This window comes from Amphiura filiformis, chromosome 12, assembly GCF_039555335.1.
Source record: "Amphiura filiformis chromosome 12, Afil_fr2py, whole genome shotgun sequence".
Lineage (NCBI taxonomy): Eukaryota > Metazoa > Echinodermata > Ophiuroidea > Amphilepidida > Amphiuridae > Amphiura > Amphiura filiformis.
Genome location: NC_092639.1, coordinates 5,688,656 through 5,711,209, shown reverse-complemented (window position 1 = coordinate 5,711,209; position 22,554 = coordinate 5,688,656). Strand labels below are relative to the sequence as shown.

The following is a 22,554-nucleotide window of genomic DNA, read 5'->3' as shown; positions in this document are numbered from 1 at the left end:
AATTTTTTTCGTGTGGTGAAATTATTCTAACAATGTTGTTGATTGGTCCAATTGATAATGAAAACTTCTTTTTGGCCAATCAGCAGGTAGTTCTCATGGGGTTAAACATTATTTAGAAATACACTTCAGTTGTATTGAATGACTACAAATCAACAGAATTGAGTGAACGTGAAGTAACCACAACATCAATCCAAATTTGGCACCACAAATGAACACAAGTATAAAACATTTTTATCATCTTCATTGTAAAGACTTTACCTGAAAAAGCTTGAATTTGTAAGATACCGTATATCTTTATTCATAAACAGTGGAGCTATAATAATATAATATAAAAATCCTGTTTTCATATACACGGATTCCTAGCAACTTGGATGGGCAAGTCCTGTTCAAAGATGCACGAGTGAGCTCATGACAGTTGACAGTTGAGAACATAAACACACTATGGTCACCGACAAAGATAAACTTCGATATTAGCATGAAAGAACTTTGATATTGCTTCTCATGCCATCACTGAGGGGCGTGGCAAAAATGACCCAAAATCCAATAATGTATTAGGTCAATTGGCAAGACAACCAATAGCATGTTTCTACTTGAGTGACAAGTGATGATGCAACATTTTGAGTTAATCTCTGCGGGCAACTATAGCTGTACACCAATCTCTACATGAGTGAAAGATAAACATATGTGGCAGGATCAAGGGGAATGAGTCACATGTCGACCCTGGTCGAAAATGAGTTTTACATATTTTTCTACAGAGGACATGTTGATACGACTTTTCTTTACGAAATTACGTCAATTTATCAACCGCTGAAAAAAATATAAATCAAAAGAATTTTAACACTTTCTTTGCTACTTTCTAACACATCCGACTCATTTCCCTTGATCGTGTCACATATGGCAGTGTATCTACCGTAAAATCTCGATCGTTAGTATATTGCTTACTATCAAACACTTTTAAAACGTGCAAACATGAAGAGCCCCATCCACAAAAGTGTAAAGGGTTTTGAGCAAATCATAGATAAACATGGTTATATACCATCAAGTAAACCTGCAAATTTGTGTCTCAACCCCATTAGCTCAGTTGGTAAAGCGCCGGACTTTGGAACAATTTCATGTTTTCAAAAGCGCTTGATAGTAAGCACATATGATAACTATCCAGTTTTTATGGTATTATAACTCAAACACATGCTATTAGTTAGTACTATCATTGACATTGTTAAGACATCAGGCAGATTCAGACAGGGTTGTTGATAAGATATAGAGCAATGGGACATCTCGACAAATACAGTAAGTTTTCGTTATCACCTCTACCACATTAGACACATTAGTGCAACACAACTGAGTTTATAATCAACCTCCCCAGGGCTACTGCGGTAAATTGGCCCATGGGCAGGGACTGTTGCACTTGATCCCTAAAGCTCTGAAGCAAAACACATTGAAATCATGTTATCAGTAATGATTGGGATTTGAATTATTCCAACATGTTTGTTTGTTTAAATGGTCACTCCAAATGGTGACATAAATTTGGGTCTGATGAGACCAGGATCAAACAAAATGCTCAAGCCATGATATAAAAATACAAGCATGTTGGCCTATATTGAAGAACAAAAGACACTAATTTGAAGAGTCAGGTATTTCTTAATCCAATCTCAACTGCCACTGATGTCAACATAAGAAAGAGATGTAATTAATTGATGATATATAGTGACATTCATCTTTGTCATTTGAGTGATTGCGATTTTTACGCCAACGCTAATTTTTACACATAGATTTAGACAAATTTATCATTATCTTTTCATTCATTTCATGATACAAAGAATAATACATAATACATAAGCCAATTGAATGAATTCAATATCACTTATTTTGAATTGATTCAAATGGCGTAGCCGGTTAGGTTAGCATTGGTGAACAAATGTCAATCTCTCAATTATCGGCAGAAAACTTCCATCCTTAGAAGCTCTCAGTGAAGTACCAAAGTACAGAAATCCAGCATAATATAAATGCAAGTGACTTAACTAAAGTAAGAACAACACCATGTCATTTCCTTCATTGCTTTTACTACATTGTACCACCAATTACCATCGTAACTTAGTCATCTTCGCTAAAATTTTGATGGGATTTATAGATCAAACTGCAGTTGCTAAATGTTTTTCAAGATAGTATCAACCGTTACTATCCAACTTTGTCCTCAATAAGCTTGGCCGAGTCATAAGCATATTACAATAAATAAACTTATCTCAATAATGTTACATGAATACTTGCAGAAGGCTGACATTAATATTATATAATGTCAGCCCTGTGGGATACAATCCTGTAGACATTATTAATGAAAGGTTGAAAAACAAATCCACATCTTGTTCCTTTCTACTTCAACAACAAAAATTACAAAACATCATGAACTGAAAAATCTTTGGATAGCTAGGTTTACCCTGTATTTTGTAACATCTCTATAGTATGCTTAATCTCAGCAAGTCGGTGACATCAACATATTGATGCAACTGTTCCGCGTGCATCTATGGAGCGTCTTTAAGGTCCGTATGCACAAGAGTTCGACCAGGTCTAAAGTTAGACCTGGTCTAAGTGGAATTTAGTTCCATCGGGAATGGTCCTTTACTCTTACTTCCTTCCTAGAGTAGCTAGCAAATTTTAAAGATTTAAATGCAAAGTTCAAAAGTAATACAAAAAATGTAAAGGATAATGTCCTTTCTCCTGGAACTAAATTCCACTTAGACCAGGTCTAACTTTAGACCCGGACCAACTCTTGAGTGAACGCATATAATTTGAAGCAGTGCTCAATGAAATGCGCACTGACGTCACCGACTTGCTAAGACTACCTACTATAGTCAGCCAAATATTACAATACTACCATTGCTTTTTCACCTACATATTACACTTGTTATATCTTACATATGAAAGCCCTATAAGAGATGATTTTTTTTTCAATTCCCAATGTATGTTCATTATGTATAATATACAGTACTTCCCTCCACACAAAAATATGTGAAACAAGGATATACACAAATTTACATGTGGGCTATTCCATTTAAAATCCACACTGCCCCTGTGGAAGAATTAGCTACAGTCTTCCACAGAGGGAGTATGGGTTTCAAATAGAATATACAATTGGGTAACTTCTATTTGAAATACTTCAGTTGTGGAAGGTCCGAAGGTGCAAGTAAAGTCATCTACAGGGGGAGTATTGGTTTCAACATAATTAACCCGCCAATTCCACTTAAAAACATACTCCCTCTGTGGAAGACTATTCCTAAATCTCCCACAGGGTTATGACAGATTACAAACGGAGCAGTCCATTGTACACTAATTATAGATCGAATGTTTCAGTATCAATATTACAATGAGGCTCAGTTTTGAAAAACACCTGAATAACGTGTAGACAAACATACACCAGAACCTGAACACAAGAAGTCGGTGAGAATAATTTGCCTTTCATCATAGCCTGAAGCATATTACAGGGTCAGATTTACCTTTTTCAGGGCCGCTGGCTGTCTGGATCCACATGTCACCCACCACCCATTCCCTGTAACCTATTTCTCATTCCAAACCAGTGTTTCCCTAAATTTTCCTACTTTCCTTTCCTATTTCTTATTAATTTTTTTTTATCTTCCCAAATTTAATTAAGGCCCTCCTAGATCTTGGGCCCTAAAGCCTGAGCCCATCTGGCCCTGTGATAAATCAAGCCCTGCGCACATAAATTACTCGAGGAAACTTTTGGGAATTTACAAAAAATAACCAGATTTCTGGTGATGGCAATAGAATCCACATTGTGCCATAACATGATGGAAAGCTGATTTTAGGAATAAAGCCTTATTAGCTTGGAAATGAATGTAACAGTCCTACTCATTCCAACTGATCCTTTGTACGCTCATCTCATCAAAACAAAGTTCTACCTGCAAAGTGGACATTGGGTGTGCGGCGTGTATGCCCTTCATGCTCTAATTACTGTGTATGCTTTGTTAATAAAGCCTTCTGGTGTGTTGCTAGAAAGGCACGAAAACTAAAAATGCACTTCCACACATGCGTTTGGAGAAAGAACCTCGTTTTGGAAGCAAGATGACAAATTCATTCACTTGAAATACTCCAACCATCTAGAGGGGGAGTACAGGTTTCAAAATAATTAACCCTCAATAATTCCACTTGAATAACATATATACTCCCTCTGTGGAAGACTTTTCTTAAATCTTCCACAGAGGGATGGCAGATTTGAGATGTAATAGCCCATTCCTTGTATCTTTTGATGTCTCACAATGTCCTCATACCCCATATATCAAGCTGCTACAGCTGATTCAAGTTTGATTAAGAAGAAGGCATAAAATATTCAGTTTTGTTGCTTTCTGCTCCAAGTCCTAATTATAGTATCAATATGTTGCTGAAACGGATACCGGGAAAGAAAGAATGCCGTCCTCTGCAGTGATGATCCATTAGAACTGAATATCGCTGATAAACACAGCATTCAAAATAGACCAACTTCCACATAATCAAAATTGACCCACTGCAATGCAACTTCCAAAATGTAGTGCAAAAATGCACTTCATATTGCACTTATAATGTCCCTGCATTGCAACTTCAATTACTGTATGTATTGCAAATATGCAAATCAATAGAAACATTGTCAGCAATGGTTGTAAACAAAGCATTGTAGACATGTTGAAGATGGTCGAGGTGAATCCAGTTGGACCTCACTGTAGAACACCGTAGACGTGTTGAAGATGGCTCTGGTGAATCCAGTTGGACCTCATTGTAGAACACCGTAGACATGTTGAAGATGGCTCTGGTGAATCCAGTTGGACCTCACGGTAGAACACCGTAGACATGTTGAAGATGGCTCTGGTGAATCCAGTTGGACTTCACTGGAGAACACCGTAGACATGTTGAAGATGGTTCAGGTGAATCCAGACAGGCCCCATGAGTAACTGTACATGAATAATGAGCTGCTAGTCTCTACATCAATCTGCCTCTCCTACTTCTAAGAACAATGAGCGCACATCCAGCATGGAGGCCAAATCTAGAATGTACTTATGGAGGGCGCCATTTTCCAGTATCTCACTGCCATGGAGATCTGGGTGGCATTGTGGGTAGTAGTTGTCACCCTGAAATTGAAGAATGAAAATTTAAATGTTAAGTTTGAAAAGTCACAATTATTTTCTTTACATAATAAAAGGGATTGCAAAATTATTAGTCTCAGAAAATGAATAAAGGCATGTTGATGTTGTTATGTAAACTTTAATAATTATGCAAAACTTGTTTCAAGGATTACGTCTATTATGAAGTATTTGATTTTGTCCCTATCCTTAAAAACATTTTGAAGAGAAACATTAATATTAACAGCATTTTTGTATTAATATTTTGTTGTAATTACCAAATGATTAAATCAAATTAAAATTCTTATAAATGTTGCATTATTTAAATTGGACAAAAATGAACTATGTACTGTTGAAGTTGCTGTTCTGTTCTGGTTTTTACTCCATTGCTTTTCTGAATTCTCTAAACACTATTTACTCCTCCCAATCATGTTTACAAAAAGCCAGCTAAGTGTTGTTAAGTGTTGAAGAATAATGTGAGATCATAACTTGGAAAAAGTGCATCCAAAAAGGTCCATGTTACTAGCACCTAGATTCATAAAGGTGTCACTCTCACAATATGTAAAGTGCACTTGGTACATGTACTGTGCCTAACTTATTGATGCCCATATCTAATGTACTATTGCCATAATTTCTTGTTGTATAGGATGTAAAAGAATTATAGGTTAATAAATGTGTATCACTTGTTAGGAGTGAAATTGTACAAAATAATGCATGCGTGATGAGATGTTGATGCGTCTAATGCACGAGCCCCGAAGGGTGGAGTTCATTAAACTCATCAAGATCTCCATACAAGAGCATTATTTTGTACAATTTCTCAAGCAACAAGTGATATGCATTTATTAACCTATTTCATACACAAGAAAAAAATACATGATTTTTGCTATATTTATAACAAAATTGACACTAAAAATATTGGAAAATACAAGCAAATATAAATGCATCAACCCACAAGATAAATGAATGCGTCCAAAAGCACTTGCGCATAGTACATGCCGTGCATATATACACAATCAATGCATGTTTCGATTTTCTAACGTTTGCTCTGATTGGTTCTCGCTATCTAAGAGTGTATGAAATTATGCTAACGAATCGCTGTCAGGTTATGTAGTTCACGATTCCATCAAAGCAACAAACTACAGACACTTTTTTGAGAGGAACAAGAGCAATTTAATGGCCAATAGTGCCAACAGATCTTCTAAAGCTCTTCTTGAAGAGACCAGAAGAGCATTCTACACCTCCTGAACTCATTTCAGAAGACAATGTCAGAAACAAACATGGCAGAGGCCAAGTTCTTCCCATCTCTACTTACCTTAAAGCCCCTGTGGTATCTGAGTGTGATGAAACAGAAGACAAATCTCAAGATGAGTAATCTCAGGAACTCATCACCATAAAACTGCTTGTATGCATGGTCTGTAACAAATATAGACACAAGGAACAACTTCGTGAACGATCAATATCAAAATTTTGCCATTAAAAAGAACTTCCCAGATGAAATGTTGGTGTTTGTAACATATTTATCACAGGAAACATGAATATTCTAAGATTTTCACACAGACTGTCATTTTTGCACCAATTTCACACACAGATAAACATGCATGTTATTATTTTAATACAAGTCATACTGGTTAGATTAAGATACTGTTCTGATCCCATATGCCAAAAAATGTGACAAACATTGATCAAACCATAATCTAAGTAACATTCTATGTTCATTTTATGGTACTCGTGACTTTGTGGACAAAATGTTGATTTAGAGATCCAAAGGTCCCTGGTACAAATCCAACCGAGTGCACACGAGGTTTTTTCATCAGTCACATGCACCAACAACTCAAGGGAAAGATAACTGTACATCTATAGTGACGTTCCGGTGTAAAATATTGTTCCATGTGGCAATAGTGCAGTTTATCCTCAAAGAACTACAATCCATGAAAAAAAGGTTGGCACACTTTGCCTGTCTTTTGGTATATCTCTGCCCCCGCTCCCCCAATTCAATGTTGGACCAAGCCATGTTGTCAACAGGTCTGTGAGACCCTCCAACATTGAAAGATGGGGAGTGGGGAAGGGTGAGATATAGGGGGGAGTCTGTACTTCACATATATCGCATGCATGTTTCCCTCGCCTCCCCAATTTTAATAAGGTACCCATTTCCATTGTTTAGTGCAAGTGTGCCAACTATTAATTTCGCGGATTGTAGCTCTTTTACGAGGGTCATTCAATAAGTTCTACCTCCACTCTTGTAACTTTGTACTCCCAATCCTTATTTCATTTTTACTTTGCCTACTACAAATGGAATAAGATATTACAACAAAATGTTGTCACAAGCTCGGTAAGATCCCAGGTTACAATCATGGAAAATATGAAAGGGCTACTAAATGTAGAAGCTGAGATATAAGGGTGGAGACAGAACTTTTTGAATGACCATCGTATGTATACACTATATGAACAAAACACCACACAAACTCCTTATGTCTGTGAAATGGGGAACCCGTTTATATTGCTTACCTATTGTTTTTGATCTGTTGAACAGTGTAGCCACCTCTGCTAGTACCTTGTTCACCATAGCCTGACAATTTTCCCACAATCCCAATGGTACATCAGCAATATCACATACATAGCAGAATGCAACCAAAGGTGAATGTAGGAATAAGGTAAATAGATTGCCTTTATGAGGAGTCTGCTCTGCCAATGTTACTGGTAGTTGTACAGGAGACATTAGACTCACCACTGGTTGACCAAATAAGTTTGGAATGGTCTGTGTGATGAAGTAAAAACAATTATGATGTGTTAGAGTATTAATGAAGTCATGAAAATCACAGAATTATATAGTGCAACTGCATAATAGATCGATCATTGTGCTTTGCAGAAAGCTGCTGAACACTTTAAGAACAAGATACACCTACATGCAGCAGTAACCTAATCGGTCTACATTATATAATAACCATCGCAGCCAGGCACAAAGTGTAGATACGTGAAATGCGAGGCACAAGTCCCATGACATGGGGTCCAGTGGGCAAAAACCCCAGAAGCACCTTGAATTTATACCACTAATTATCTATTACATGGTTTTCAATGGGAAAATTGCTAATTTTGAGCAAAATTTTCTCATAGTCAGAACTCTCACAGTTAAACGCCACCAATACCAGGTAAAACTAGATGATTTAGGCTCCAGAACCAGATTTGTTTGATCTTTCCATCATATTAATGCGAATTAATGAGAATTAATGCTAAATTTATATTGGTCAATATCAAAACATATTAAGATTCATATGTGAATAAATTACAAGGATCGACCAACCATCGAAGGTCTATCAAAAGATCGAACTAGTTTGTTTCATATAATGAGAGAAAATATACCATTTAAAAGCAACAAAACCCAAAATGTACTTTTTTGGCTGTATAACTTGGTCAATTTCTGTGATTTTAAAGCAGTCTTTTCAGCTCATTGTCATATTTCCATGCATCACCCAGGCCTGTATTTAACCTTATGGAATTTGAGGTTCAAAAATGGTGCCAAAATTTGCCAACTACTATGGCATAAATTGTAAAGGAATTAATACAGAAGACATTTATTTCTCATCGAATGACCCCCTTTTCCCCCAGAAAATCTGGCAACGACTGACTCCTACTTCTGAAGTCCTAGTCAATCATCCTTGACACTTCCGTAATTTTATGAGCCCCCAAGTCTGATACACACTTAAAGGGCCCAATTTTGATATGCTCTAGCCTGGAGCAATACATTTACAACCAAATTTAAAAGACATTTTTCTATCATTTTCACATGAAATATTCCTACAAATATTTGTAAAATGCTTTTTTGTTTGAAAGTTTGATCGATCTGGACCCATTGGGAGTTCAGTATATGTAAATGCACTGCAAAGAGCAATCCAGAATCAATTAAATGAATAATAAAATAAACTATGTGATTAATAGTCAGGCTAGTAACTTTTTGGATCTCTGGCATGACTTCGTAATGCTTACACAAGTTCATGTAAACAGCCAGTGCTTACTATTATTATGTTCCACTTGAATTATAATGTATTCAAGTTCACTGCCCTTGTTTGTTTGTTCTTGGTCTATCCGATCTAATCTATTGTCTATCAAACCAGCTGGTATTTTCACTGTGACTTTCTTTCTTTTTTTAATTTTTTTCTTTCATCTATGAATTTGTTTGTTTTCTTCATAATTTTATTTTTTCTTTTACTAATTTGATTCATTTGTGTATTTCTTCAATATGAATTATGATCTGCGTTTGCTGTCTTATTTGTTAATTTATTATTTTGCTTATTTATTTATTTATTACATTTGTTTAGGCCTAACAAAATCAGCTAAAAAATAAAATTTTGCAGTTCTTGGCTTGCACAGAAAGCATTGACCACATTAATGCCTCCACGCTGATGTGAGTTGTAGTAAAACATAAATATAAAAAAGAACAACGGCGGGGGGGGGGAACAACTGAAAGATTTTTTTTTATTAAAAAAAAGAAAAAATATGCAAATTACCTCATTATCATAATAATAAATATGCAAATTCGACCCAAAATTTGAACACAACAAATTGCCACCCATCCACCAAGTCACATCACTATAAGCCTTACAAGTTCATAGAAATTGTGTTCAGAAGCTTGGACAGACAACCAGGAAACATGATATCTCTAGCGGAGACATACAAACAAAAGGGTCTTTATAAAAAATCATTTTACTCAATTTAATTTGTCCTTACTTTCATTCACCTATTAATCAATTCACATCGTGCTGCATGATTTTGTGCCAATTTGGTTTTGGGTTGAGTTGGGTTTGGGCCAAGTTGGGTTTGGGCCAAGTTGGTTTGGGCTGAGTTGGGTTTGGGCCAAGTTGGGTTTGGGCCAAGTTGGTTTGGGCTGAGTTGACCTTGGAGCATATGTACAATTCAAGTCACGTGATACGGCATACATATTGCATGAGCTACAGCTACATGTATCAACAGGAAGCTTAACTACATACACTGTACATATAGAACCCTTTCCATCATGGCTAACTCACTGGCACAGACTATCAAGTCAAATTTTCTCAACTGTGCCATTTGTTTAGATACATTTCATGATCCAAGAGCTCTTCCCTGCCAGCACGGATTCTGCAGAGAATGTTTAGAGCAGTGTGTGGTATCAAGTAAAGACAAACAAACCTTGGTTTGTCCTACTTGTCGAGGGGAGGTGAAGATATCCAAGGACAGTGTGAAGGATCTACCTGTGCATTTTCTAGTAAGCAGTCTGAAGGATACGGTGGATACCGAAGAAAATGTAAGATAGAGTCAGCTTCAACACATATTTATGTCCAAAACAGAAAGCCCATTTTCAAAAAGGAGTATTTTGTGATCCTAGCATCCTCTTTTTATGACATTTTTCAGTAGATATCCATGAAAAAAGCTTATTCCCAAAATTCCAGTTGATTCAGATATGCGTTTGCGAGTCACACATGATTAAGTGTACCAGAACGTAATTCAAAGTAGAACGTAATCCAAATTTGACCATATTTTTGCTAAACGAATTAATCTGCAAGAAAATTTGTGTACATAAACATTATGTAGCCAGAGGTTTCCAGTGGCAGGTTTCCAGTGGTATAAAAATCTCAACTTTTTTGAGAAAAGTGGGGGGATGAGGCTGTGGATCACAAAATACCCTTTTAAGGGGTTGTCCATTTGTTTTTGTAATTTACACTTACGTATGACGCATACATAACTTTTCACCCCCTCAAACTTGAGTTACGTACATAAATATTGGTAAAATTTTACTGCCAGTTCTACCGATGAGAAAATACCACCAACTTTCACCTGAAAATGCTCATCTACAGTTTTTAATTTCCTTACTAGTTAGCTGTTTATTGATAAAGTTCTAGTTTTATGATATTGCCAAAGAACATGATTCATTTACTTTATAAAATTTTTTTCAATCATGATTGAGAAGAATTTCTAAACCATGACTAAAAGACAAAATAATTTGAAGCAGCAGATGTATGCCTACCATATTTTCTCTATTAGTTACCCCCCCCCCCCTAATAAATCCCCACACCATTTCTTTAACCAAAATATTTAAAAAATGCTGAAATTTCCATGCTATCTGTAGCGTGAATACCGTATTTCGTCAAATAAATGCCCCCGGGGACGTTACATTTTCCAAAAGGGGGGTGTTTATTCAAGGTCAATTTTAGAACAATAATTCCTGTTAAAATCATTAGGTAAACTTAAAACTCACTCTAAAATGACGAACTATGAACTAGAAACACTGACTTCTGGTTCACTTCCGGGTTTCCAATCCAGATTTTCGCCAATTATTGACGCTATTATCGACCATGTGGACAACTTAGTAAGCTTACTACACAAGATAGCATGGAAATATCGGCATTTTTGAAACATCTTGGTTGAAAAAAGTGGTGGGGCGTTTAGTTGAGGGGGGCGACTATTTGACGAAATACGGTAAGCTAATTACCACAGTCCGCGCACAATCAGTAATTGCTGAAAATGACATCACAAACCCAGAAAATAACTGAAATTCATTGATCCTATTAAAGTTCATAGTTCATCATTCGGCGTGATTTTTAAAGTTACCTAACAAATTTTTCGGGAATTATTGTTGTAAAAAAGACTTCTAATAAACGCCACCTCTTTAAAAAAAATGTCACACCCTGGGAATGTTTAATTGAATAAATGCGGTATTCAATTTGAACAAGACAGATTTGTAAACATGCATTAGGAGCACGGTGGCCGAGCGGAACGGGCTAGGACTCATAATCGTAAGGTTGCGGGTTCGAGCCCGGCGACGCCATCGTGTTGTGCCCTTGAGTAAGGCACTTTATCTCGACATTCCTCTCCACCCAGGTGTGAAATGGGAGCTGTTATGAATACTGTCCTTTGAGCGCCGCCTAAAGGTATGAGCATGCCTTGGGCATTGTATGGCAGCTGACATATTCTAATGACGGCGGAATAAATGTAAAGCGCTTTGGTACATGTTCACATGTGAAAGGCGCTGTATAAATACCAACATTTATATAGTAGATTTTTTTGTAGCAATTAACAATGTTATGTCTATCATGATGATGGTGACAATCATTGAGATGATCAAGATATTAAAAGATAACAATGAAGAAAAAAATTGGTAATGAAATTGTCACCTAGATACAGAGTCTCTATTTATTTGATAAAAGCCCTGCAGGAAAATTTGATTTACCAGACCTGAGGCGGGTACAATATTTTACCCATTTTATAATCTGGCCCGGTCCAAGAATTTTTGCGATGGGTTGGTCAGATCAACTCTCAATTTATTCGGAGGGGGAATTTGTATTCAGGGCATGCACTTATAATATGCATATATATAAGCCTATTTACAGTTAACAAAATAACATAACCCTCATGCTGACCGCTGCCATGGCTGGCAATCACTGCTATATATGCAGTCTATGCCCTTACAAAAATTAACCATAGGTTGTGTCACTTTTTCAACCCACAAACCCATGGAAAATCAAGGGTAAACCAATGGTCAACCTAGGGTGAATAGAGGGCATGTATATTTTTAGACCCATGTTCCTTTGTTTAAGGCCTATATTACCCTCTGAATAAGTGAAAATCAAGGGCTTCACCCTAGGAATTTCACACTCTGTAAAACAAAATATCAAGGGTTTGATCAAATCACACTAAATCCATGACCATGAAAAGAAAACCCATGAAACCCTCAGAAAATTGAGGGTCACTTAAAGCTCAGACCCTTGATCTCACTGTATTGTCAGAGGGTTGGTTTAGACATGCAGACCCCAACTGCATGATAATTCCTAGGGCTGATTTTTGACCAGCATTGATCAGCATATTGATTACCCTTGCAGATTAATTCTGATTGACATTTGTCTGTGAAGTGTGTATACAACAGTCAAGCCTTTCAGTGTTTATTTTTAAAGCAATATTTTTGTATGTTCATGAGCATGATGAAGATAAATGCAAATTATGCAACTTGCCTCTCAGAAAATTCAGTTAATTATTTTGTGTAGGTTTTCTATTAATACTGCAGTCTTGTCTTGTAATTTTAGCCCATTATACTTTGTCGAACCAAGCCTGAGCATAATCTTGATAATGTCTTTATAATATAAAATGGTGAATTTATGTCTGTTCACATCCCACATCAAAATATTCAACAATATTTGGCTGTAAACCTATTTTTGGACTCATCAAAGTAGAAAGGGGTGAAACTTACATTTTCAGGTGAAATATACTTAGTAACTGTAAAAATCAACTTTTGGGAAATAATGTTGTAATATTGCTTTAAGGGATCAGAGAGCACATCAGACACAACAAATTGCATTTTATTCTGAATATGAGGAATGTCCTTCTGATTTTGATTTTTTGAAATAAATAATGAGTTGACTGTATATTTTTTGGGAGTTCATTTTTTTTGCAATCTTATCAATTCAACAGTTTAAGTGGATGTTTAATTCACATTTCCAAATACACTATATCCACATGTTCTACATGACTGTATGTGATGTAATAATTATTTTTGCAGGGTTAAAGATTTGCCAGCCCACTAAACAGTATTTGAAATGACTTAAAGCCCCAATGTATGATTTCCTTCAAATTTGTTATTCTATACTCAAAATGCTGAAATAATTGTTGTAATAATTGTCGTGAAGGGTTCCTGTTCATTTTGAGCAGAATGAAGAAGGTAACAAGTAAAAGAAACCTACTGGTTATTTTGGCTATTTAACTCGTAGTTCTATTATACAATGTACTAGGAGGACATAAAGTCATAATTCAGAATTACGACTTTAATTAAAACTTTGCTCTGTTTGACAGCACATCAAATTTGACCAATTCCATTTAGGTGCAAGTTGGGACATGTGTAAACATTACAAATATGCTAACAAATCAGGTTTGAAAAAAAAACAATTTCATATTATAATATCGAACATTATGGCTTAAATGTATGGCACTGAAAATAAAAACAAAACTTATGGTAATTAGAAACTTCAACCATCAATGTTTAGGTGATTAGGAAAATGTGACAAACACAGTGAAGCTATAATTTGCTTACACTTACAGGTATTGTGGAAGCAAATTTACTGAGATGCACTGTCAAAACATATTCACAAGTTTTAAATGGTCTATGATTGTACTTACATATTTTTTCACATGATGCACTTCCTATAAATTGGCATTCACAGACTAACAGATTTACTTTCCTAATCCATCCCAAGTGAACAAGCAAAGGTGGCTTGTTGGTACAAGTTCCAAGTTCAAAAACATGTCATAGGAAATGACCACAGGTGTGAAATATATCTTGTCTGCAACATTTGAATGCTTAAAAATCATGTGTCAGTGTCCCATGGTTGTGTACACACTTTGCATATTCATGGCCAATGAGAAGAAAGAACATCAGAACGTTCAAACCTGACTCAATACCTATTGTTACATGATGATTTCAAGTGGGATTATATTATCCTGGATGGCAATGAGCAAAATGTTCATAGATTGTCACCACTTGACTTGTCTTTATAATCAATAGCTATCAGATCATCTCTGCCATATCAATGTTCAAGATTAATAGGCTCTTAATAAAAAACGAAACAAACCAAAAATATACAATAATATATGTATTGCAGAATTTGGATTGAAGGGCTACTTTGCATTCATTATTTTTATTAAATTTCTTATATAACCTTCTAAAGGGGTTTTCAACTAAAATGTTTACACTTTATCTGGAAATAATGATAACATTAAAACATCCACTGAATGAGTACCCCCCCAAATAAAAAATAAATAAAAAATTTGAAGTAAAAAAATAAAATAAAAATTCTCTCTTATTCACAGTGAAGCTATGTAATTTGATAGATTGAAATTCACAATATGCAATTTGATTAGGGGAAGCTATTCCAGAGGGAGTATGTAATTTATATGGAACAGCCATTTCAGAGGGAGTATGTAAATTAAATGGAACAGCTATTTTGGGGTCATTTCAGAGGGAGTATGTAAATTAAACGGAACAGCCATTTTGGATCCATATGGGTATGTAATTGAACTAGAACAGCCTAATTGATATCAATATCAATTTAAAAAAAAAATCAAAATATTTTTTTATTTTATAAAATCTCTTATTCAGTGAAGCTATGCACTTTGATAGCTTGAAATACACAATATGCAATTTGATTAGGGGAAGCTATTCCAGAGGGAGTATGTAAATTAAATGGAACAGCCATTTCAGAGGGAGTATGTAAATTGAATAGAACCGCTATTTTGGGGTCATTTCAGAGGGAGTATGTAAATTAAATGGAACAGCCATTTTAGACCCATATGGGTATGTAATTGAACTAGAACAGCCTAATTGATATCAATATCAATTTAAAAAAAATCAAAATATTTTTTTATTTTAAAAAATCTCTTATTCAGTGAAGCTATGCACTTTGATAGCTTGAAATACACAATATGCAATTTGATTAGGGAAGCTATTCCAGAGGGAGTATGTAAATCAAATGGAACAGCCATTTCAGAGGGAGTATGTAAATTAAATGGAACAGCTATTTTGGGGTCATTTCAGAGGGAGTATGTAAATTAAATGGAACAGCCATTTTGGACCCATATGGGTATGTAATTGAACTAGAACAGCCTAATTGATATCAATATCAATTTAAAAAAAATCCATATTTTTTATTTTAAAAAAGTAAAAAAAATATTATTCAGTGAAGAAATTCACAATATGCAATTTGAGAGGGAGTATGTAAATTAAATGGAACAGCCATTTCAGAGGGAGTATGTAAATTAAATGGAACAGCCATTTTGTGGGCCATTTCAGAGGGAGTATGTAAATTAAATGGAACAGCCATTTTGGACCCATATGGGTATGTAATTTAACTGGAACAGCCTAATTGATAATTGATATGATATCAATATTGATGTCATCCGATTTCTGAGAACAACAATTATTGTTGGGCAAATAATAATAATCATTCTTGCAAACTAAATTGGGACACCCCTAACACCCTAATTGCCATGTGCTTTTAAAATGTTTAATCAAACCAAACTTCCAAGCATCTCATCTACACGTGCAGGCGTTGCAGCATAAGAAACGTATACACATATTAAACATAACCATGCTATAAACACAGTCTAGGTAGGCCTACTGTAAAATATTCAAGCTGTGCCCTCGAGCCACAGTTTTTCCCAGGGCAACACTCAAAATTCTGTGACTTCTGAGGGCACCGACCTCTGACTTCCATGGGTTCAACCTCTGAACCCTCGGAAATTGAGGGCTCAACCCTCGGAATTCACAGTATTTCCGAGGGTTGTCACAGTTTTTCCAAGGGTTGAGCCCTCGAATTTCCGAGGGTTTCGAGGGTTGAACCCATGGAAGTCAGAGGGTCGGTGCCCTCAGAAGTCACTGAATTTTTGAGGGTTGCCCTCAGAAGTCGGAGATTTTCCGAGAGTTGTGCTGTAAGGCATAGCATTTTCGGGGGTTTTGTAGGGTCGTGGAAAAACTGGAAAGTCTGTGAATTTTAAAACCCTTTGTTATTTTTTTTTTTTCTGTTGTGAAATGTTCGCAAAAGTGCTTAAAATAGTTTATAAAAGTGCTTTTAAACTTTCCGACTTAGGCCTAAACGAATGGGCATATTATGCTTCGACGCCATGACTCATGGATTGAACGATTTATACCCGGTTGTCATTTGCTGTGTGAGTTTTTGAAAAAGTTGAATTTCCGAGTTTACTGCATTTTAGACGAAAAGAGTTGCTTCAACCATAGATTTTGCTTCAACACAACTAAATATTTTGATCAAAACAGCGTGCCCGGGCAGCGTGAAGGAGGACTCCTAACTTGAAGTAGGCCTACAGCAGTTTACTATTCAACTACTCAACTATTTTGTGTGTGTAAAAATCAATATCCGCACAAAACCGAACCCTCGAAAAATGTAATAAAAACGGTACTTGTAACATATGGTAACACTAACCATAACGTTCATTTTGTCGTTGAACTAATTCTCCTAAAGTTCCTATTAAAAAGCACAAGCATTGAAAAAGTCAAAAGTCTAAACTAAATGCTAAAAATGATGTACGAATAAAATAATATTCCAATTTATAAGCCTCGAGGAAGTTGTTCATATCGTCAGCACTGATATCAAAAATTCCGCAAAAATTAAAATAACCAAACTGGTAGATTTCAGGGTTAATCAACATTTATTTTCTCATGCCGTGCTCGCCCAGACCTGCATGTAATGCCGTCAAGAAACTCATCTATAGGCCTACATTTGTGCAACATTGTAATATAATTCCATAGTGGTAAATAGTGAACGATGCATTGAAGATGAGGATGCTTGGACGATACAGATATTAAGCACATGTTAAATGGGGGGTAGTTTAGTTAGTCCAAGTTTAGTTTGGGGCAATTATTATTTGTCCAAAAAATTGGTGGGTGGGTGGATCTTGACCCAAGACAGAACAAGTTTGTATTGATAGTGGGTCAAGGGCACCCAAGGTTATCAGGGGTCATTTGAGGTCAAATTAGTCAAAACTGTCATATGGGCATGAAACTTGGTGGGGTACAGTCAACATTCAACGAGAAAAATTGAAAGGTCATTTCGGGGTCACCAGAGGTCATCTGAGGTCAAATTAGTAAAAACTGTTGGATGGGCATGAAACTTGGTGGGTACAGTCAACACGTAGAGCCAAATTTTGGGAAGATCATTTTGGGGTCACCAGAGGTCATCTGAGGTCAAATTAGTAAAAATTGTCGGATAAACATGAAACTTGGTGAAAACTGTTGGATGGGCATGAAACTTGGTGGGTACAGTCAACATGTAAAGCCAAATTTTTGGAAGGTCATTCCGGGGTCACCAGAGGTCATCTGAGGTCAAATTAGTAAAAACTGTTGGATGGGCATGAATCTTGGTGGGTACGCTCAACATTTAGAGCCAAATTTTGGAAGGTCATTTTGGGGTCACTGGGGTCATTTGAGATCAAATTAGTAAAAACTGTCGGATGGGGACATGAAGCTTGGTGGGTACAGTCAACATTTAAGACTAAATTTTTGGAAGGTCATTTCGGGGTCACCAGGGGTCATTTGAGGTCAAATTAGTAAAACCTGTCGGATGGGCATGAAACTTGATGGATACAGTCAACATTCAGAGCCAAATTTTTGGAAAGTAATTCGGGGCCACCAGGGCCAGGGTCATCTGAGGTCAAATTAGTAAAAAATGTCGGATGGGCATGAAAGTTGGTGTGTACAGTCAATATTTTTGCTTAATTAATCAAATAAGTAAAACTGTCAGATCATTTAAGTTTGTTCCTTGACAAAAGTTAAGTTATAAAGAATCCTCAACCCACCAAAAGCCTCATGCCATTTTTTAATATAATGGAATTCTTAAAAAATCTTACATAGCATATAAATATTTAATAATGAAACATGTTGAGGGTTTATTTTATGGATACCATGCATTGTTATGATTTATTATTTACTTATTAACTTTTCATTATTAAATTTAACACATGAAAAGAAATTCAAGGTACTGGAGAATAAACCTGCTTGAGTATTTTTTTGATGTTTGGCAGCATCTTTAATGTAGGTGACGAACTTAGATTATTTAACAAGTTTTGAATGACAAATTAATCATTTTTAAATGATTATTTTTTAAACTTGACATTTAATTTGCCATGCACTAAAAATGACAAATTAACTAGGCCTACGTCATTCATCAAATTTGTCATCACATATCAAATATCAAATATAAAAAAGTCTTGAAAATATTTGTTATGATGAAAATTAATTTGAAATGCTCCAAATTAGACCACTTTTTGATGAATTAATTTTCTAGTATAAAATAGTCCCCTTGAAAACTATTTAACATGCACTACCTAACATACTCAATCCGAACCCCCCCCCTCAAATGCCTGTACACACATTGCACCCCTCACATCCACACACACTGTCAACTCAAAACCTGAAGTGCATCAGAACATTTTAGTACAACCCAAACTGATGGACATACACAAGCATGATTTAACTTTAACCATTTCCCAACATCACCTGCTATAAATATTCAGCCTAAAAACCAGAGAAGAAAAAAACAAACTACAAAAGCACTGCTCTCTGCAGATAAAGAGGAATATGATGTGAAGTGCAGCAGCACTTCATTGGTTATTTGATAAAGGAAGTGGGTGGAGCAATTAGGATTAAGATGGTTGGAAAATCAATAGTACACAAACATGGGTTCATTTCAGCCCTCTGGTTTTTCAACCCCTGCACATGCAGGTAATAATGTACAGACCCTTGAAATCATGAGGGTAACAGGGGTTGTTTGAGAATATCAGAGGGTCTATAATGCTTGATTCATGCCCATGGACCCCTTTCAAAAACAAGGGTAGAATCCTGCTATCATGGGTCAATTCATGGCCTTGTTCAGGGGTTGGTCAACCAATGGAAAACCCATGAAAAGAGGCCTAGTTTCTTTTGTTTTCATGGACCAAGGGCATGGAAAAAATGACACAAACACTGGTTCATTTTTGTAAGGGTGTTATGTTAATACTGTTTGTTTTTGTTACAGTAAAGTTATGTTCATACCCTTTTGTCTTTTGTTTTATTTTACTCATGCAGGCTCATGTACTAACCCCTGATACTATCATCTGCAGCAACTGCAATGCTTCTGGTAACAAAGCTAAAGTCAGATGTGTCGACTGCAAAGAATACCTATGTGATATCTGTTATGCCTCCCATAAAACTCTCAAGTCCATGAAAGACCACAAAGTGATCACCATAGAAAATATTCTGGCCGGCAAATTCAATCTTCTAAAAGAAGAGGAAAATAGGTACTGCAAAGTGCATGGGAAATTGTGCGAATATTTCTGTGAAATAGAAAAAAGAGCACTGTGTAGGGATTGTGTTATATTGAATGAATGTCCTGCTTGGCATACTCGTGTTAGCCTGAAGAAAGCAGCACAAAATCACACAGAAGAGTTACATGACTTGATAAGGAAAAGTGACGATACTTTGAAGATGTTCCAAGAAGCTGTGAAGACTACAACAAATGTGATGGCAGAACTTGAAATCAATTCACAAATAGCCATAGACTCACTTGAGAGGATAGAACAAGAGTGCATTGACCTTGTGAAGAAGACAGCCAACGAATTCAAAGGAAAGGTTGACCAAATTAAGCAGAAGAGAATAAAACTACTTGGCCAGAAGCAGACAAATCTGGAGTCAACAATAAAAGATATTCAAAAAGCTACAGAAGATTCTACCAAAGTCCTTGAATCAGAATCAGAATTTGAAATAATATCCACTCATACCACCATGGTTTCACAATTCCAGAGGCTTTCAAAGTCCCAGCCAGAAGCAGTAGACAAATCACTTGGATATGTAAAGTTTGAGGCAGCTAAGCCAGTGACACTAACAATAGGGCAGCTATTGAAGGATGGAATAAGAGCAATGGATGAAGAATGGGAACTGGCTGGACAGTTTAGTACTGGAGACTTTGATGACCTAAGTGGACTTGATATTAATAAAGAAGGTGATATTGTAGTATGTAGCTGGGTAAAGGGGGCTAAGGTCTTTTCAAGAGAGGGTCAGGTTAAATGTACACTCCATGAGTGTCCTGGTGCGGTGGATGTTGCTGTTACTGTAGATCAAAAGTATGAAACTATCCCAATAGGGGAATATCAATTTACCACCTTTAACAGTGCTGGTAATCTGATAAATACTACTCCTATAACTAGTGTGAATGATGAATCAAGCAAGTCAAATTCAATAGCTATAGATCCCAGTGGTAAAATCATAGTAGGGCAGGTAGCTAACACCATATCCATCCACAATGCTGATGGTTCTCTCATCTCAAAGTTTGCAACACAGTCTAGGCCATACCGCCTTGCAGTTACCTCCAATGAAGAGATTGTTAGTTCCTTCTTGGACAGTGAATCAAAACAAGGAACATCTGTGCACCTGATGGATTACTCTGGCAATAATGTCAGGGTTATCCCACCTCCACCACAGGTCAACATATGGTCCCCTAGTTTTGTGTGTTGTAGACAAGGTGAGATATTTGTCTCTAATGAGGATGAAGGTGATCCTGTAGGTGTGTACAGATTCACAGCTGAAGGTGATTACCTGGGATGTGTTACTACAGATGTCATAGACCCGTCAGGTATTGCAATGTCAAGGGATGGCACAGAACTCTTTGTTGTAGACTTTGAGGAAAACCATGTCAAAATATTTCAGCGGCCATGAGTTAATTTATGGACAACTTGTTTTTCTGCAGGACAATAGACCATTTTGGAATTCCTGAAAGCATATTTTACCCAAAAATACATCACACCTATACGCACATTGTTATTTGGTGGTATACTGATTACTGCATAGTTCAATGTGTGTGTATGTCAGTGGGGGTGTTCGCATTGATATGTGCGCATTGACATCACATAGGATTTTGGAATTGCAAAAAGGTGCATTGCCTGAAACTGTAGATAAGGTGAGATATTTGTCCCTAATGAAGGTACATATTTAGTAGACATGAATTCTGCAATATCATGGTCAAACAACACTTAGATATAAATCTGTATTACCTGCGTAATCTTCATTAAAATTTATGACACACCACGTTCAACACGGACATGACAGGCAGTAATATTTGCTGTATTACCTGCGTAATATCCTAAGACACGTAATAAAGATATTTTAACTGTGTGCTGCACTCCTTGAATAAGTTCATCAGGATTGTTAGATAACAATTATTGGTAAATTATGCTTTACAAATCCACTTGATTACTCACGTTTTAGGCGTTTTGCAACAGCTGGTCATATACATCATATATGACCAGCTGTTACAAAGAACTACACCCTCTGGAGATGAGAGTAGGAGTGTTGCTGGTTCATCACATTACTGATGAAGTCTTCCGTAGGAAGATGAAACGTCTAAAAACGTGAGTAATCAAGTGGATTTGTAAAGCATAATTTACCAATAAATGTGTGCTGCACTGTTATTAAAAAACAAGGACAAAATTGGCCTTCATTTCAGTAACTAAATTCCTTCACCAAAGTTTACAAATAAGTTGGAAGATACCACAATTTCTCTAAAAGATAAAATTGTTACACCCTATACACCAATCCGACTAGGCCATTCCTGCGGTGTCCCCGACGTAAAACTGCGGTGTCCCAAGGTCGGGGGTTCAATCAATTACTTGTTAGTGTGCTATACAGAATTGTACACAACAGTAATTTTCAATACACGACCATGAATTGATTGAACAAATTAAATCTCCCGCACTGGTACAATTGTGGTTCCGTCAATAGAGGGCCAAATACAGTAAACGCTTCTCGGATTGGTGTATACTTGTTCTCACAAAATACAGGCAAAATATTGTTGGTATTGTGCCTCATTCCATTATTTTGTGAACAAACAGGGGAACTACTAGTATACAGCTTCACAGCTAAGGTCAATGCTTGCGATGTGCTTTGAAT

At 36.3% G+C, this 22,554-nt stretch overlaps 2 protein-coding genes across 3 annotated transcripts in view; one reads left to right on the top strand and one right to left on the bottom strand.

The window, feature by feature from the left end:
- Nucleotides 1-534: 534 nt before the first annotated feature.
- LOC140165700 (protein SCAI-like) overlaps nucleotides 535-22,554 on the bottom strand; it is a 167,899-nt gene continuing 145,879 nt past the window's right edge. For both annotated transcript variants that reach the window (XM_072189009.1, XM_072189010.1), the window contains exons 12-14: nucleotides 7,608-7,857; nucleotides 6,415-6,515; nucleotides 535-5,111 (exon numbers count right to left, since the gene is read on the bottom strand). In XM_072189009.1, coding sequence (XP_072045110.1) covers nucleotides 4,968-5,111; nucleotides 6,415-6,515; nucleotides 7,608-7,857 — 495 coding nt within the window. In that variant the 3' untranslated portion in view covers nucleotides 535-4,967. The remainder of the gene's footprint in view (nucleotides 5,112-6,414; nucleotides 6,516-7,607; nucleotides 7,858-22,554) is intronic.
- Nucleotides 10,008-21,837, top strand: LOC140165699 (E3 ubiquitin-protein ligase TRIM71-like). The gene is made up of 2 exons (XM_072189008.1): nucleotides 10,008-10,380; nucleotides 19,699-21,837. The coding sequence occupies exons 1-2, from the start codon at nucleotides 10,111-10,113 to the stop codon at nucleotides 21,322-21,324; spliced, it is 1,896 nt and encodes a 631-aa protein (XP_072045109.1). The 5' UTR covers nucleotides 10,008-10,110; the 3' UTR covers nucleotides 21,325-21,837.

Bases quoted from the DNA above. Each gene is read 5' to 3' on its own strand.
- LOC140165699 (XM_072189008.1), top strand. From the start codon at position 10,111: ATGGCTAACTCACTGGCACAGACTATCAAGTCAAATTTTCTCAACTGT. The intron at 10,381-19,698 runs GTAAGATAGAGT...TTACTCATGCAG, and splicing joins CGGTGGATACCGAAGAAAAT to GCTCATGTACTAACCCCTGA.